Below are 19,103 nucleotides of genomic sequence, written 5' to 3' on the forward strand. Positions count from 1 at the left end.
AGACAGAAATTGCACAAAAACATTCTCTACATCATAAAAAATATTGAGCATCAAATGTTTCCTGTTCATAATTCTGTGTGCACACTGTTCAAAAGAGTCATCTTGGAGCAGAGGCTGCATTGAGGGGGACTCACCTCGGGGGGAATCGGAGAGCGAGAGAATCTGGCGCACTTCGCGGCTGGGACTGCTGCCTCCACTGCCCCCCACCGCTCCCACTACCCCCACCCTATCCGCATCTCCTGCACCCACCGATACCAAATCCTTATCCTCCACTTTCTTCTCGACAACAGGAACCTGAGGGAGAGGGGGCACCACCGCACTGTCTCCTCCCACCTGCGCACAAAAACACACAACAAAGTCAACAAACATACAAAATAAATAAAAGCCATCATATTCCAGGGGCAATAGAAAGGATTAACATCTAAAATAATGAAAAGATAATAACTGCATATCTCATTTTACAGTACCATTGAAATTTGCCGCTAATTACCATTTGGCTTGGATAGAATTTGAACACATATCTAGCAGTTCCCAACAAATATTGAAATAATTCAAGATAAGTATATCTTAAGGTTAAAAATCTAAAACAACTAAAAACTTTTAACAATTTGTAGAAGACCAAATTGCCAGTTAGGTACGCAACCAGTTACACCACCAAGCCATCTTTCCAAATGGTGAATTACAGGGTAGAGAGAAGAGTGTAGGAATGGCAGAGTAGGGAATTTTTTCGAGGATGGTTGGTTAGGGAAGTGATACATGAATAATTGACTTTCTTGATCTGATATCAAAATTATATCCATAAATTCATTTTCACGTGAAAATAATGCTTTCTTATAACACATACCAACCCTTCCCAAAACCCTAATCATCCCCTTCCACAAAAAATGAGTTTATCAATGGAATGGAAGCAAAATATGCTAAAAATGCACGACACAAACACCATTAAAAAATTGCTAAAAAATAATCACAAATGTAAAATCTGTTTGTTTCAATTGTGCATTAGGGTTTTCCCTTCAATTAGAATGTCATAGAAGATTCACAGCATATAATATCATAATAGAAAATCTTAGATGAATATCCGAGTACAGCAAACTCCGAATTATCCGGGCTAATGATGGGTAGAGGAGGCACGAATAAAACATGAATAATCTAAACTGCCATTTAAATTTTTCGTAATTTTTATTATTTATATGAATCAAACATTCTATTATTATTATTTACGCACATCAACAGTTATGTCAGATTGCTTTCTGTAAGAATTCAAAGCTTTCTTTTCCGACCACTATCTTTTTAGTGGCAATGAATTGATTGTACTCATATTTCTACCCAATTTAATATGTACCTGGTTTCCAAAAATCATGCACCCATGGCTGCGAGATAAAGGAGTCAGAAAACTGGTTTGCACAAATGCTTTAAAACCGCTCCACTACGGGGATCGGGTTGGTGTGGTGGCTAGTGTTGGCTTCCCACTCAGCGGGCTCGGGTTCAAATCTCGGCGGTGGAAGAGAATTTTCAGAGACTGCCCGATCCCTGCTTGAATGTTGTGTGGAGAACATTTCAAGTGCAACACTCCGTCCGTCGGATGGGACGTTAAGCTGTGGTCCCCTTGGCGCCTTTCGTTACGAGCAGTCTAATGCCGACGCCGGGTTTCTCTCCACCCTTCCTTCCATACCCTTCCCTCATGGTGCAAATGACCTCAGCTGTCGGTCACCTTCTCCAAATACCATACCATACTACCGCTGCACTACATCGGAAACTACACTGCCGGGCACCACGCAATGAAGTAGAGTCTTCTACAAGTTGAGTGGTATGCGACAGCCATAGGACGCGTATCCGTGATCACTGAGCAAGTTTGAACAGCAATGCTTGAAAAACAGGAATACGGAAGTGCTGTAAAGATATTGGGCACACAACCACGCAGCAGAGGTTATAGGAAACCAGAACTTAGGGCAAATAGTCTACTCAGGCGAGAGCCTGGCTGTGACTCATGCTATCTCCACTTCCACTTTCCCCTCTGACTTCACTTCTACTATTCCCTTTATCTCCAATTTAACATCGACAGGTCACAGCGTAAACATGCCCATGTGTGATGAAATTTCTGGCTCTCATGGAGCGTATTCAACCGCATGCGAGGCTACAGCAATTATTGTGTATTTGTGATATGAAATGCACAATTAAAATTGTAAATAACACTTCTCTTAATTTACCATTGGTTAAGAATTAAAGAATCTTCTAAAATTAATCAACAGTTTTCTCCCGCCGCTAATTGTTGCCTGCATTGCTAGTGCAGATGTCAAAGTGAACTTGAAACATTACTTGTTAGCAAGTAAATACAAAAAATTCCAATTAACGAAGGGGATTCAACAAGCCCTGTGTAGCCTTGAATTAAAATGCAAATATCCTGGTTCATTTGCTTCCGATTTTATTTTCTGTAAAATTCGCAGAAAACTTCTAAGTAGTGTGAACTCACGCACGGATAATCTGCAACATGGATAAACCACAGCCGGATAACTGGGAGTCTGACGTATTGAGTTTTCTAGTAAAAACTCAACAATCCAAAAGCTTATCTTAAACTTAAATTAAACATAAAACCAAAGATGACAATCAAAATTAAATGAAAATCTATTGTTTAAGAGCTGGAATGAAATAGAAGTTAGAGTTGTACCCACAGTTTGGTCTCGACACAAAATTATTTGCAATTGCAAGTTTTTTATGGACTCAGGACGAAATGAAACTCTGAACCTCACATTTCTCAAAATCGGATATTATTAATTACCGCCACCCGAACCCCAAAGTCAAATATTTTGCGAACATTCAGGCTGAATTTAGGTAGAAGCACTTGGATATTAGCTTTAGATATGGGGAATAAATCAATACTGCTAAGCCCCTTTTTGGCAATAAACAGTGATTAATATAGTATTCAAGGTTATATTGATGGAGTTTAAAGTTTATCTAAACATTTTTATGGTTTTACGATGGGTGGGAACGATCCACACATTTTGAGAGTATGCAACCCCCATGGCACCCAAAGTGTTGCCTGGGGTGGCACGCGCTCACTCTCGGTGCGATATCCCGAGAACCAATGGGCAGAAATTAAAGATATTTGAGGAGATACAATATAAATGTCTAATGAGTCATTGCAAAAAACAGAAAAGTGATAGAATAATCCGAGAGTGACATTACCTTAAGTTATGTCCGAAAGACACCCAAAAACAAAATTTCTAAACTTTAAGTGCAATGCGGCACGTTTTTCCAGCATCTGATTGCAAAAATAATTTACAAGATTTGTTTTCTCACCAAATGGACAAAACTGGGGGGTGTCCCAAAAGAAATTCGAAAACTTTAAAAATAAGGACCACCCTAATCAGGCAGTATGTTTCTAAAAAAAAATCACCTTGATTAAAGCCAAAACTGTCCACGATCATAAACATTTGTATTGTCCGCAAACACTGCCATATGAAACAGTTGAATGCTGGGATGCGCAGTAAACATCACGGGAATATCAAAAAAATTACAGACAAACGTTCGAGTCCGAATTTAGCGTACAAAAGTCAAGTAAAAGGTGACAATTTCGAATGCACAAAAGTATGAATTGTACAAAAGTCAAGGACCACCTGGACATATTTTTTTCTTCCTATCTTGTTTCTTTTTTTGCTTTTTTCTTTGTATTTGCACTTATTGAGCCTTGCTGTCGTGGTTTTTTTGTGCCTCTATTAAATGATTCTCCTGAATTGTATAGTTATTCACAAATATCTCATGTGTCAGAAAGGCCCACGATAACTAACAAATTGAATTTCTTTTGATTTCCATCCCTACAAAAAACAAGTGTGACACCACTCACCTTTGGGGCCGCAACAAATGCGTGGGATGTCTGCACCAGGTGGGGGTTCTGGGAGAGGGGTGCGATGGACCCAGGAGAGTGTGGCCCAGGGTGGTCAAGGGGTGGGGGAGGGGGGAAACGAGGCTCAGCCGGGGGATGTGGGGGTGAAGGGGCCGATGGGGGCGTGACCTTATCCGGAACACCTCCAGATGAAGAGGGGGCAGAGAGGGTGGACGCTGGAGAGGACACCAGCGAAGTCGGGTGAGATCCAGCGTGAGCACCAACAGGCGTGACACCCTCCCTCCGAATGGGAGAGCTGAAAGCGTCGGGCGTCATCAGCGTCAGGATGGGTGCGTTGGCCACGTTGCTGAATGCAATGGGATTCGGAGCTGTGGCGGTGATGCCATCAGGCGTGGGTTCTAGTGTCATCTGTGCAGTGGTCCCAACCGACGAGACAGCATGGGTTTGTATGGCACTGTCCTCTATTCCCTTCACCTCCGACTCCATTGGTTCTTTTTCTAAATTGGACAAATCCAAGAGAGACTTACAAGTAACTAGGGGTGGACGGGTCAAAATTTTAAGGTTCGGGTCGGGTCGGGTATTTTTTTTGACCCTCGGGTCGGGTCGTATCCAATAATTTGATCATAATTTTTTTCTTGAAGCAGAAATGTCAAAAATTATGTTTATGAAGGCCAATAAAAGGAAATAAAAATAAACAATCTATACCTAAATGGTAGATTAGTTTAAGTGTATTCACTCAAAACAGAAATGCAAATGCATATCTGAAACAGACTACTACAAAAATAACACAAATAAATACAATACTAAGTTGGATAATGAGGTCAAGGTAAAACAAACATCTTCCTGTATTTCCTGTAAATATATCCCAAAGTCAATTCTTCCAGTGCACTCAATAGGGAACTTGCATATATTTCAGATATAATCAATAGCCCTAAAATTATTTAAAAATATATGTTTGCATACCTCGGTGAAAGTTTTTTCATTATTTTATGACGTGGTTTGCGATATTTAATGCATCAAAGATCACGAGAATTTTCAAATGCAAGTGAGAAGCGAAAACGCCCGATGATTGGCTGGTAGAAAAGTGACGTCATAGTTCAGTACGAGGCACGGCGGCACGGCCATATTATATGTTGCATACTTTAATAAATGCGACGTCGTGGTTATGATTCATTTATTGAAGTGCAGACGTATCGGAGTTGTTCATTGTGACTTCAGGGCTATTATTTGATCTATTTCTCCTCCATTGAAAGCGATAGATTGCGTAAAGATGAAGGCATATGGTTATTCTTAGGCTGATCCTAGCAAGCTTCCTGTTACTGATTCCATCATGATAACAGGGTATTTTAGTGAAACTGTAGACTTCGTCGGCTCGGAAAGTCGATGCCGAGAAATGGAAAGGTAGCTGATGTGCATCTGTAATGTTTTATAGTTCATAACAAAGTGAGACTTGCGTATAATATTGGCGAAAGCGTATACTCATGTGAAATGTGTATTCTTTTGGCAGTCCGGTAGAGTCTTATGGTGAACTTATTTCCACCTCGAAGCTGTCGATGATACTTTCAACTTAAAAATACCTTGCCTGGAGGGCGACAGGAAGCTCTGAGGAAGCCAGACTATTAATGTTTTAATTTAGTAGCGATAATATAGACGAACTTCCAACACAATCTACCATCTTGTAACTCAAAACCCCGAAACCACTTCCTATTCTGCAGAAAGAATCGGTCAATCGCACTTCGATCAATATAATAAACACAACGTCTTCAGGTGTTAATAAGTTACTTTTGAAATGAAATACTTCCTAAATTAGCATTAAAATGTGCATGTTTTCCAAACAGAGTCTTTAATGCATTTTGGGAGCTTTTCTCACGATATATCTGAAACCTTCTCTAAAGGCGAGCTCATCGTCATTGCGATCGGTTGTCACTTAAAAATTCCGTATCGGAAATCCTAGAGGGATGACTTTCGACGATGACCGTGATCACCTACTGCACTCTCACTATCACTGGAACCCGTGGTGAAAATATCATCCCAATCCAATATCTATTTGGTTTTAACTGGGGAAAGAGCAACATAGAACTGCACATTCTTTGGGCAACTTTGGGTTTGACTTTCCCTCAAACACACCATTTCCCCTGTGGTGCACATCAGTCCTATCTTTATACGATGGCCTGACAACCTTTAAATGGATCCTTGGTTTATCCTGACAACCAACTAAATGGAAATTGCTGATCCACACGTCTTCCTCTATCTCCACAGTTTCCAAACCAAGGGCCGCGGAACATTCCTCTCGTGACTCAACTTTTTCTGAAAAGCAAGCAACGGCGTAGAATAAAATCAAAGAATGCTGCGATTAATTTTTTGTGACCACCTCTGGATTCCATTCTTTTTCCATCTACAACTTCCTTTATCTTTCGGGATAAACTATGGGACAAGATAATGTTTGAATATTTTCATTAATTTATAACAAAATATAAGTTCTAAAAATACCCAAAAGTCATTTTATTAATCCGCACTAATGAGTGTAAATTAATGTGGAAGATGAATGCTGTAGACGTAGTAGTTTTCCCTAGGTTGAGTTGCAAAGTTCATGAAGTTGACAAAACGGCTAATTTTTCGGTGCGCGGAGTCATTTATTGCACTATGGCCGTGTCTACATTTTTGAAATTTTTTGTAATAAAATAAATCAGAATTTAGGATAAAATTTCCTTTAAAATGACGAATAGTTCATTATTATAGCATGCATTGAAGCCAGGATATAAATTTGCAAAGTACAGCGGCACATCATTTTGACGCCGAGAGTAGAAGAAAACGCTGTCTTCTTATGGCTGGCACTCGAATGCATGAGGATCAACGTTGCCCTATATTTTCATATTTCCTCCCTTGATTTTAAACATCATGGAATTTTCTATGTCTTTCCGTAACTGAAATTGAACAAGTGCCTTAATAATCATTAAGGCACTTTAATTTGAGTCCATCGTAACGATCGTAACCATCGAGAAACACCTATCTCGATTTTTGTTCGGAAGTTGAGTTTTTATTCTACGGCGGCCGAATTATCGAAAAATCTCAGTTTCAAGATATTCAGTCAATGAAATATGGAAATATTATTTATATTAAAGTTATCTTCGCTCACATAGCACACGGGTTTATCATTCCGTTTATTATACTCTTATTTTTCCGTAACGCTCATCCCGACAGACGGCATGCATCCAGGCTTTTCTTCTAATTTCCTCCGTGGGAATACAGACGAAATTTTTTTCTGGGGTGTTATTGCTCAGAGGAACAATGCACCACCTGTAATTTTTCCTTATTTCACCCGTGTTCTCCTTTAAACGCAACGTGGCTCTTCCAAACCTGCAGTTGCTGGGCTTGGATCTTGGACTCGTACTGAACTATGACGTCACAGCCAAAGATTGGTGGGGGCGGTATTTTTTAGCCCGCGAAACTCGGGCGACTTTTGGGAGTCATTTTCTAGGGTATAAACTGAATTTTAAGCGGAAAAAAGTATATTGCGGTACTAAGTATTTACTGTAGTATATAAGCATACTGTTTATAAAAAGTATGCAATTTCCCTATTTCAGATAGGCTATTATTAAACTCAATGGCCCATATTACAAATGTTTAAAATCAATGACAAATATACACAAGAAATATTTTGTTTCCATAAATGTGTTACTCTTTAATTACAAAAGGTTAAAGAAACCAAAAACTCAGTCTTAAAAAAATAGAATGATAACTGATGAAAGCTAATAACAATTACATATCACTATCCATTAATATTTGCCTTATAATAATGACTTATGTCTAGTTATTTACTATTAATTACACAATCTATAAATTATTAGTTTTTTGCCAGAAGTGAAAAATATTAAACCTATTTTTTTTACACTAATAATACAAAGGATGAAAGTAACATGAACAAATGAAGTAGTCCTTCGTGTAAATATAATCTGGAAATAAAAATTTGAGTTTTAACACTTCAAAAACAACAGCATTCCTGTCTTCTAAAAGTTTATTATACATCTAAACTTTTTAAATTTTGGTGTAAGAACACTAATGTTTCTGCATTTTCTGGCAAAAGCCTGGTTCTTCTGTTGGTGATGACATTCCCTGCTGAAGAAAACACTCTTTCGGATGCAACTTCTGTGGCTGGGATGCCCAAGTATTTTTGAGCCAGTGGTGAAATAAGTTCATACTTGAACCTATTATCTTGCCACCACTGAAATGGGTCATCATTTATTGTTATTCGTGGCTCATTTGTGTAAGCCTCTAGCTGAAGTTTACCTGTAAAACACCATCCATGTATTTAGTCTATACATATTAATTTTTCTAGGGCAACTTTTAAGCTTTTGGAACATAAAATAGTGAAGTCAAATGGAATCTTAAAAATTACAGGTTCCTAAAAAATATTTAAATTTAATGTAAGGAAGCATGTATGCATACTTAAGAAAGTGTATTTAATCAGCATAAACATTTTGCTGTATTAAGCTATACCAAACACCCTGTAGGAGCCTTCTTAGGTTTTAAATGATGCTTTGGGTAGTATTTCACCATTTTATGCTCCAGTACTACTTACTTAGAACCTGATTACAATTCATTTAGACAGTGAACTTAATTTCAAAAAGGGGGGCATCCACAACTCATGTGAGGTGATGAAGAGGTTGGTGAAAAATCACAAAACCTTAATTTAACAAATACTGAATGACGGAAAAATATTTATGCTCCCACCATTCCTTTTTCGAAAGTACAAGTGTTTTACTACACCCTGCATAGTAATTAGTAACCTGAAAAAATTTACAAAAGAATCCAGCCTGGAGGGTTGGGGGGGGGGGATGCTGGAAATTCAAGCATTAATCAATATCACAAGACTAGGGAGGGGTCACAAAGTGCCTTAAAATGCATCACATGATTTTTGGATTCCCTCAAATAAATAAATGCAAAATTATTTCCATTTACAAAGTTAATTTTGCCGTAGTAACATTATTTGACTTTAGTTCTTTTAATGAAGGGTTTGGTAGCTTACATTTTATTATAAAAATATATTGGTACCTACCTTGGAGCTCAAGCGTTCTTTTATTTGTTTGGATTCTTTGACATGATGAATTCTCAAAAATAGAGAACAGTTGTGATGTTGCGCTTGTAGTGATGTTTTTGATTGCACTTTCTTCCAACCTACCTACAGGCACTTCTTTTATGCTGGCAAATATTTCTGTTTCCAATTTTTGTAGAATGATTTTCTTCTGTGGCTCTTCTAAAATATGGAATTTAAATCGAGGATCTAAAAACATACAGATTAAATTTAGCTGGTCTTCCATGTACATCGGAAATCTACTCCTCAATGACTTCAACAAAGTCTTTGCCAATGTGGACCCATGTTGCTTATTCTCGATGACTGTCTTGATCCTACTTTCTATGCCAAAAAGAATTGGAATGATCATGCTTCTTGTTGGCTTTTTGTCTGATGATACCTGTAAAGTTGCCTCATATATTGGTTTTAAAACCTTGACATAGGAGTCAACTAAACCCCATTCCATGGAAGTCAGGTTGTCTATACGGCAACCAGGCTGACTCAGTTCTATCACAAGCGCATCTTTCAATTCACAGAGTCTTTCCATCATGAGGTACTCAGAGTTCCAACGGGTTTCTACATTTTGTACCAATTCCAATTCTCTCATCCCAAGCTGCTTCAACCGCTTATGCAAATTTGCTCTAGCAATTGCACTGCGGCGAAAATGCTCTACAATGCTCTTGCATTTGTGGCGCATTTTATCAAATCCGCTATACTCCTTCTTTGTATCCTTAATCATCAGATTAAGAGTGTGTGCAAAGCAAAAGAGCTGAGTGATATCTGGCATTAAAGTTACAGCTGAACGCATATTTGCAGCATTATCCGTAACACAGTAAAGTACTTTAGTGCCCAACAAACCCCATTTTGTCAATATATTCCGCAATTCCCGTCGGATTACTTCACCTGTATGGGACTCCATCACAGCTTTGCATCCCAAGCAATAAGACGTGAGTGCGAAATCTTTCGTTACATAATGCACAGTAACTGCCAGGTAGGATGTAGTATTGACCGATGTCCACATGTCAGTAGTGATTGATAGTGCCTGTAGTGTAGGTTTTTCACTTTCTAGTATGCATTTCATTTTAGCCACTGTCTTTTCGAATAGTTCCGGAACTAGTGTTCTTGAGAAGGTTTTTGCGGAAGGCAGACTGATTCTACTGTCAGCAATTTCTAAGACCTTTAATAACCCTGGCTCTTCTACCAAAGTAAATGGATGGAGACTCTCTACCATCCATTTAGTGACTGCATTTTTCATTGCCACTACTTTAGGGTGGTTTTTACCATATTTTTCTGTCATACTCACAAATTGAGAAATAGCCAATTGCTTGGAACTGCTGGTTCCAGCAATTTGTGTTGGCCTAGTTCTACTTTTTTCAGCTCGTTCCTCCTTGAAAGTTTCTTCCTCTTTAAGGAATTGTTTGAATTTAAAGCAATGCTTTCTCTCTAAATGGCGCCTTTAGCTAGTGGTGTTTCCATACTGCGATTTTATTGTTTGGAAACAAATATTGCACGTGCATGCCTCTTTAGAAGTTTTCTTATAATATTCCCATATCGGGTTTTCTTTACGTTTTTTAGGCCCTACAGCACCGCTTGTACTTGGGCCCATTGCATTACTTTCATTCATTGCAAACTGGAGGGGGTGCCCGTTGAATTTCAACTGGAGGAAAAAATATGAATTTATGCATAAGATTAAAAATAAATTAAGTGATAAATGTCATTATTTTTAAATTTAATGAATAAAGACCCTAAAATATCTTAAATTAACACTAAGAGACTCCTGTCTGCTAAAGAACTGTGACTCTAAATATAATCCGTACAGTGGTAAGAGTTGTAATCTAATACCGTAATTGACAAATAGTTTGTCCAAGCTCCTGTGAGACCTGGCGGATTAGCGTCCCTTCACACTCAGTTAACCACATACACTGCCACTAGGCTGCCTCCCAATACGCTTGCTCAGCGGTTCGCCAAAGTTGGTGAAAAATTGTTTTTATTATGTATTTCGAAAACTAATGATCCCACAGCCAAAAGCTGGGCACTGTGCGATAAATACCCATTGCAAAATTTAAAAAACAAAAAAATTTTCGTTTTTTTATAGTTCCGAGATCAAAATTTTTGAATTTTGAAAATGGTTTTGGAAAGCTGAAATTTTGCTCTTTAATTGGCTCATTGAAAATTTTCGGCAATCTCCGTAAATTGTTGTCGAAAAAAAGTCGTGAAAAAATGGCTTATAAACTAATGCAAATAACTATCGAGTTTTAAAGGATATTAAAAAACTAAATGATAACAAATTTAGCTCTCTAACTCATTTAGGCACAAAGTTGACTTATTTTTTAAATCAGTACGACTTCGTTTATGAATGAGTTTATCTTAATGATTAATAAATATGTTAATATACTGCAAACACATTGTTCATTCATTAACATATTTATTATTATATATTTAAAATAAAATTCAATAAAAAATTGAAATCGGTTCATTACTCTTCGAGATTATAGGATCATCATTTTAAAAGCACTCGCTGTGCGCGTAGGATGCGGCGCGCCGCACCAAGCGGAGGGCTCTGGTGCCCCCACCACAGCTCTCGCACTCCGCTTCAGAGTGCGCACCTACGAGTTATACCTACAGTTTGCACCTTCACAGTGACTACAATAATGATCCAACCGATTTCAAACTTTTTGTGAATAAACGTAGACCTTTAGGAAAAAATGGCGCTGGTCCGGTTTCTTAATATTCATAAACAAAGTCGTACTGATTAAAAAAAAAAAACGGTAACTTTGCTCCTACATGAGTTAGAGAGCTAAAATTTTTAAATACGCAGAAAAATTAAGCTATAATGTTATCGAATTAATTTTTAAATATCTTTTAAAACTTGATAGTAAATTACATTTGTTTATAAGCCATTTTTTCAACGACTTTTTTCAACAACAATTAACGGAGATTTCTGAAAATTTTCAATTAGCCAATTAAAGAGCAAAATTTCAGCCTTCCATCACCGTTTTCAAAATAAAAATAAAAATTATCTCGGAACCATAAAAAAACGAAAATTTTATTGTTTTTTAAAATTTTCAATGGGTATTTATCGCACAGTGTCCAGCTTTTGGCTGTGGGATCATTAGTTTTCGAAATACATAATAAAAACCATTTTTCACCAACTTTGGCGATTGTTTGAAAATATGTCCTTAAGATTTTCACCTAAAGTTGCTTATTTGATTCTATGTATTTTTGTCCTAATTATCGCGCAGAGCTTACTTTGTAAAACATTTTGGCAAAATATCAGCCAAATTTTGCTAATTCGCTTGGCTTAAAACTTTTTCTTTCCGCGACCCATTTTAGCCCATACGTTTTAGCCGCGATCCCCTAAAAATTAAGCCGTCCCAAGGGTAAGTACATAGTTCACTATTATTTGTATTCGTCCTGCGACCCCTTTCCAATCGGCCCGCGATCCCCCTGGGGGTCGCAACCCCCAGTTTGGGAACCGCTGCCCTAGCTAATTCCTATCGCTGTCCCCGGGCTACGAATCATAGTCACTGAAGTGCAATGGTAAACACTAAAGAAGGCGAATGATACGGTGAAAACTATGGAAAAAGTGACAGCCCTTATAGACAAACAACTAATAACAGACTAAACTATTAGAATAAAAATACAAAGACAAAAACCTTATAAAATCGCAATTACGACGAAAGACTTTAGATAATGAAATGTCCAGTAGGAATTGGTAATATACATAAAATTATACATACCTGATTACGAAAGTGATGGCAGCCGATGTAAAGTCACTCGCCGCGTCACGGAATTGTGGTGAATGTTGAGTTCAGCTGTAGCTCGAAGCGAAAATTTTACAATGGTCGCACAAATGCCACTAACCAAACAAGTCGTAAGCAGAGCGCTGAAGGACTAACGTAGGTACCTATGTTTCGCCGACCAAGTGTTTCACCCACCATTCCCCTCCCTTCCACCCTTTCCGCCCCTTCTCCCCCTTTCCTACCCTCCCCTACCGCAATTTTCGCTCGAGCTGGGCCATAGTCTATAAAAATTGCTACATTTTGCTTACACATGTGATTTTCTACAACTGGGAGTTCCATAGCCCATGACCCCATGACATTGTTGCATCAGGGGCGCAGGAATTGGACTGGGACTGTTGTCATCTGCCTTCGTATGAGGCCTGAAATTTAATAAGGTCATGGAGTATACATTACAATTGGAATAATGTAATGTATACTCCATGGAAATTCGTCTATAAGGTAATCGAAGGCCCACCGGATAGAGCGCAGACGGTATTTATCCCTCACTTATTATGTAAAGAGCGGCCAGACCGATTTCTATGAAACTGAAATCAAAGTACTTACTTACAGCATTTTCCGTCCACGTTAGATAGTGAAGAGGAAAAAATGAAAGAAGATAAGAATACGTTCTTTGAGAGAAAAGGAAATCATGAGTTCTTTAATTTCACGCCAGATACTATGTCCAAATGTCGAGGATCAATAAAATCAATATCTTTTGACTTGACTTTTAACTTAATTAATTAAAATGTTGTCCTCATTTTTTGCAAAAAGAATGTATCTCAGTTTTCACTGCACGATGAGGGATTATCATAATGTAATGCTGCTGGCAGCGGCGGATCTATGATTTTCTTTGAGGATGGAACACAAGATGCTGGGAAGCAGTGGCGTAACTACGGGGGGGATGAGGGGGATAGATCCCCCCCCCAGAGCTTCCGAGAAATAAAAAAATTCAAAATCATTGTTTAATAGTGCTGCCGTACTCTGCATTTGCTTTAAGAGAAAGAGTTAAATTTTTTCCCGAGGGAGGGGTGGAAATTGGGGAATCGCCACCCCAGGTCAGCATATTCCTAGTGTTAAATTTTTTCCCAAGGGGGGGTGGAAATCGGGAATCGCCACCTCAGGTCATCTCATCCCCCCCCCCCCAAAGCATATTGCTAGTGAAATTTTTTCCCAACCAAGAACTTTCTTCCAACCTATAGTCCTCCTCCCCTTTACCCAACTGGAGAGGCCTTTTTTCCCTGAGCTTTGTTCACTCTTTCCTTCGGCCTGTCCCTTTCTCCACATCTTCGACACCCTCTCCACCCGCTAGCATTTCCCATTCACTCCCTCCTCGTCCGTGCCTTACTGCGTCGTAAAAAAACATGCTCCTCCAACTCATGTTCAGGAAAGACCTAGCTCCTTTACCTCCCCTCTTTCATCTACCATATCCTCATCCATCTCCCTAGCTCAGACAACCCCTTATAGGTGTTTGCCTGTATGCCCCTTCTTGGAACATTCTTCAGAGAATAAACACATGACTCACTTTTCCAGTACCAGAAGTAAATTTCGTATAGCTTTAAGACTAGACGTATTTTTTGTTTTCTACGAATGGAAGGGGCAATTTTGCTAACCATAGTGATTTTATTTGCCTGGACCTACGTTTTGTCGCATCGCATCATCTTCAGGTGAAGTAATCGGTTCACTTGCGTGAATTCCCCAAACATTTTACTCGAGCCGTCGCACAATGGTTCAAAAACCCTAATTGTGGCCAAAATGAGCACATGTTATGCGAAAAACATAAAATCTTGCATCCCTGTCTTTGAAGTCACTGAATCAGAATTTAATAAACCTAATTATTTTGCAAAAATGTAAATTTTCGCGATTACTAGGATGTATTAGTACAATTCCAGTTGACATGCTATGCAAATAATGTTTTCAGGGTCACTAAGAAACATATCTAAACTTAGAATGGAAGGAGCTTAATATTTGTGTTGTTGCTAGTACCAATCTTTCATATTCATTACGTGATTTTTCGCTTGCCGTTGGATTTTTCAGCATGATTCAAACAAAAATGAATGCATGTACTGAGGTCAGTGAAAATTAATTTCATGTAATAGCATAGATATTGCGTCATTGTTGCTAACATATATTTCAACATGAAATATTTTCATACAACCGTTCTGTAAATGCAAATTTTAATTATTTTATTTACTGTATATACTTAACCTCAACCCGTTTCGACGCCACACTCACGTCATTCTAAGGACGTCTGGCAATAAAAATTGTAAAGCAAGGTCTTAACTATACAATTCTCTTGAGGGTGCGGGGACATGGGAAGGAGAACGTTCTAGAAGGGTTCAGGGTGCACTTGGGATTCGTTGGGAGAGTAAACTGGAAGAAAGGGCAAAGAAAGTCGGATATTCAGGAATATGGTTCCTATTTGCTAAAAAAAAGTCTGTACCCCAATGTACACCGCATGGTTCCGATTGGTTTCATGGCCATAAATCTCTGTAAAGGCCAATCTTAACTGCCACACACACTACTCCACCCATTTCCGCTCTCTTCCCCGCACCGTAACCTTGCAAATATTCCTTGCTCTCTCCTTTCTCTTCCAGTTTGTTCACCCAGGGCACTCCAATTGCACCAAGAACCCCACAGAGCGTTCTCTCCATTAATTCGAAGAAATCCTTTCATTTACAACTGCAGCACATCAGGTTTCTTTCCAGACCTGTTAAAACGACTGGACTATGACGTTAAAACCAGCCGAGACAATTAAAAACTGATAAACGTGGGTTTATTTAAGTAATTTTAGCAGTGATCATGATTGGCTGATTGAAGTAATGGATTAAATAATCTTCCAGTAAGTCGACGTGTCGACAGTAATTTGGTTTCGTTTTTTATGCTTTCCGTATGGAAAATTAAATACACCGAACCCTTCTGGAGTTTTGTAAACAAGGGGAGTGGAACGCGTTTGGGCAGGGGTAACATCAAGAGTTGTTATATGAACGGGTAGATGGAAGGAAAATACTCGTTCCGTATTCTAGACTTCGCAGATAGCCGCTTAAAATAGGCAAAAATGGAAAGCATGGCTATTTTTATAAACTTATCCTCACATATATAATTTTAATGAACTTAAAAATAAAGCTGTTAATATTGATTCCACTCCAGCCAAAAACAATCCTTTTAAATCAATGTTAAACATTTCTAAGATATCAGCTGCTGAGATAAAGTCGTAGTCGCATTGACAACAGCATTGGCATCTGCAACGGCCTTTTAAGAACAGGTCGGGAGTCTCCTTCATCTATGTCTCCGTAAACTAAAAGAATGATATAAATACCATCATTTACCTTCACAAACCTTAATGAGGTTAGGCTTTAAAAACTTTTCAGCCTAACCTGGTGCCTAGCCGAGAAGTTTTATTCGTTACCGCAGGTGCTAAAATGGATAAGAAATGGAATATATGCCGTATCCCATTTGTCAAGTTATTATCGATCGGAAAGAAATAATATTTCAGCCCAATAACGCATATATAATGTTCAGCTGAAAATATGGAAGTCAATACCAATAACCCGTGAATATTTCTTTATAGTCCCTACTATTTCATAGTTCAGTGACGGAGTCAGACTGAAACGTAATTGGGCCGGCAGTCGTCACGACTGCCTGTCGCCACTCCTCGCTACTGCGTAGATATTAGAAACTACTTTCTGCCTTTAGCGCCCTTAATTGATGCTAGCCTTCTAATGTCAGCTAGTTCTGATTATTGCATTCTAATATAAAATAATGTCTAACTTTTACGTTACTTAGGTTTTCTTAAGATCGCCATTTATATAGGAAATATTCGCTGGCTTGTATTTTACGACTTTTTATGCCATAAAATGTATGAAATATGTTATATTTTGAGAGCGCTGTCACAAATGATGGCCATAATCAATTTAAAATGTTGCTGGGGACAATAGAAGTTATAAAAAAGAAAAGTGAAATATTTTTCGCGATGGATAATATTCTCGCGATTTTCGACCCGACCCGATTTTGACCCGAGATTTGAAACGGCCCGACCCGAAGGTCGGGTCAGGACGATGACCCGACCCGACCCGAAAATTTCGGGGCCCCGTCGACCCCTACAAGTAACTCATAAGTTCAGGCTTAACTACAAGATACCTTACCATTATGAAAAATAAAACACAAAAGGAACACTTTTCAAGGTTCACTTTATGAATATGAATTCAGACAATTTTCCACTATATCATCACCATGAACGAAAATAAAACTATTTTTACGCAGATCAAAACATGAGGCTAACAAATCTCAAAATATATTTTTTATAAAATCATCACTCAGCCAACCTGAGCCACTGGATACATACTGACCTCACACAGAGCATTTGCTAGGTGAGAAATACTTACTTTGTGCTGTCCAGCCTCCAAGAGTTTGGAAACAAAAGAGTTATAGCTAGAGTATTTACCTGTAGTGCCAAGAGTAGGCAGTGGAAGGGAGGTGCTCTCTGCTTGATAGGCAGGGTTGGATGATCCAGCCTCGAACATGATGTGGCACTCCTGCAGAGACTTGGGCTGCACAAGCACTATATGGATGGCGACTGTGCTTGCCCCATCGCCACTTGCCTCCGCCTCTCCCTCCTCCTCCCCCTCAGCGACAAGCGATCGCCTCCGCCCCCCATTCTCCTCCCCCTCTCCTTTGCTCTCCTCACCCTCTGCATCAGCTGCACAAAAGAAAGACGTAATCGCAAAGAACAATTACGAAGATGCAATTTTTTTCATTTTTCTGTAAACTTCCACAATTGTGGGATACACGGAAGAGCACCACAAATTCCCAAATCAAGAAATACCCACAAACTATTTTAATTTTTCCTGGTGAATACTTCTGATGAATATTTCTCAGGTTCTTTCTCAGGTTCTCAGCCAGGTTAGTGCTTTTATATAAGCCGACATTTCGGGAGACAAGTCATCTAAAAGCACGTACCTGGCTGAGAACCAGAGAAATATTCGTCAGAAGAAATACCCATAATCTAGTGAACGTAGGAAACAATTCTTTTTCTGAATAATTGCATTCATCCATACCTTCTGAAACTGTTTCGCACTCTAAACAAAAACTCTCCCTCTTGTATCTATCAATAATAGAACATAGTCTTAAAACACATAATCGCCCAGTTGGAAACTGCTACATGCTACTCCGATGTGATGGACACATGACTTGCCTAGGCTAACTAAGACCCACCAGGAGCAGTTGGAAGACTGAAATGAGTATCACAAGACTTTTTAAATACTTCCCTTTCCTGAAGTAAAAATGATTTTAGGTATGTACCATATTTTCCAATCGATAACGTGCATCCAAACCTTCCTAGTTATCATTAATTTGTATAGATACCGCATGCCCAGGCTTTGCTTTGTTAATATTAGCATTCAGCTGTTCTAGACACCTCCAACCCCTCCAAGTTCTATGAAAGTACCATCTGCATGGTAATTATCTCAAACATGTACTGAGTTAAGCTTGTGTGAGTTAGAATATTCTCAAGAAAATTACCGATGGAGAAGAAAAATACTGTGAGAAGAAAATCGTATACAGCGATGTTTAACTAGAAGTCGTCAATTTCACGAAAGAAAAAGGAAATCGCGAGGCTGCCAGAAAATTTAGCGTGGGAGAGTCCAGCATACGGGAATGGAGGAAAGGAGAAGAGGTGATCAAGTGTTTACACCAAAAGAAACGCGCAATGAGATTCAGGAAATGCTTCTGCCCTGAAGCTGAAAAAACTCTTCTCCAATGGGTCATTTCTGAGAGAGCAAAAGGAAGTAAAATGTGAACAACTAGCGTGTTGCTGAAGGCAGAAGGACTGGCGGAAGAATACAAAATAGAAAACTTCAAAGCCTACCCATCATGGGGATTTAGATTCATGAAGTGAAATAATCTGAGTATTCGTACAACTTCGAGCACTGGACAAAAACTACCCCAGGACTGGGAGGCCAAGGTAGAGAAATTTAGACTATATGTCAAAGAAAGTCTATGTGGTGTGGATCCTGCACATTTCGGCAATATGGATGAAGGGCCTGATAGTTTTGATCTTCCAGGTTCCAGGACAGTACGTTTAAAAGAATCCAAAGAAGTTTCCGTAACCACAACTGGAAACGAGAAGTCAAACTTTACGGTTGCCTTACGTGTAAACTCCGATGGTGGAAAGCTTCCACCGTTGGTCATTTTAAAGAGAAAAACATTGCCTAAAGGAAACTTTCTGAAAGGCATTTTGACTGCTGCTTATGAGAAGGAATGGATTAAACAAGAGAGTATGAAAGTGTGGGCTGAAACTTTGGGGAAAAAGGAAACAATACTTTTTCAAGCCAAAATCTTTAATGATAATGGACTCATGCCATGCTCATATTATTGACAACTCGAAACTGTTAGTGAACAAGTATTCTAAACT

The 19,103-nt window shown here is 38.8% G+C and overlaps 1 protein-coding gene across 2 annotated transcripts in view; it reads right to left on the reverse strand.

Moving 5' to 3' along the window:
• The window catches only part of LOC124156455 (enhancer of mRNA-decapping protein 4), an 85,738-nt gene that overhangs the window by 22,047 nt on the left and 44,588 nt on the right, over positions 1 to 19,103 (reverse strand). For both annotated transcript variants that reach the window (XM_046531017.1, XM_046531016.1), the window contains exons 10-12: positions 17,136 to 17,390; positions 3,842 to 4,338; positions 135 to 333 (exon numbers count right to left, since the gene is read on the reverse strand). In XM_046531017.1, coding sequence (XP_046386973.1) covers positions 135 to 333; positions 3,842 to 4,338; positions 17,136 to 17,390 — 951 coding nt within the window. The remainder of the gene's footprint in view (positions 1 to 134; positions 334 to 3,841; positions 4,339 to 17,135; positions 17,391 to 19,103) is intronic.

Source organism: Ischnura elegans, chromosome 3 (assembly GCF_921293095.1).
Source record: "Ischnura elegans chromosome 3, ioIscEleg1.1, whole genome shotgun sequence".
In the NCBI taxonomy this organism is placed as follows: domain Eukaryota; kingdom Metazoa; phylum Arthropoda; class Insecta; order Odonata; family Coenagrionidae; genus Ischnura; species Ischnura elegans.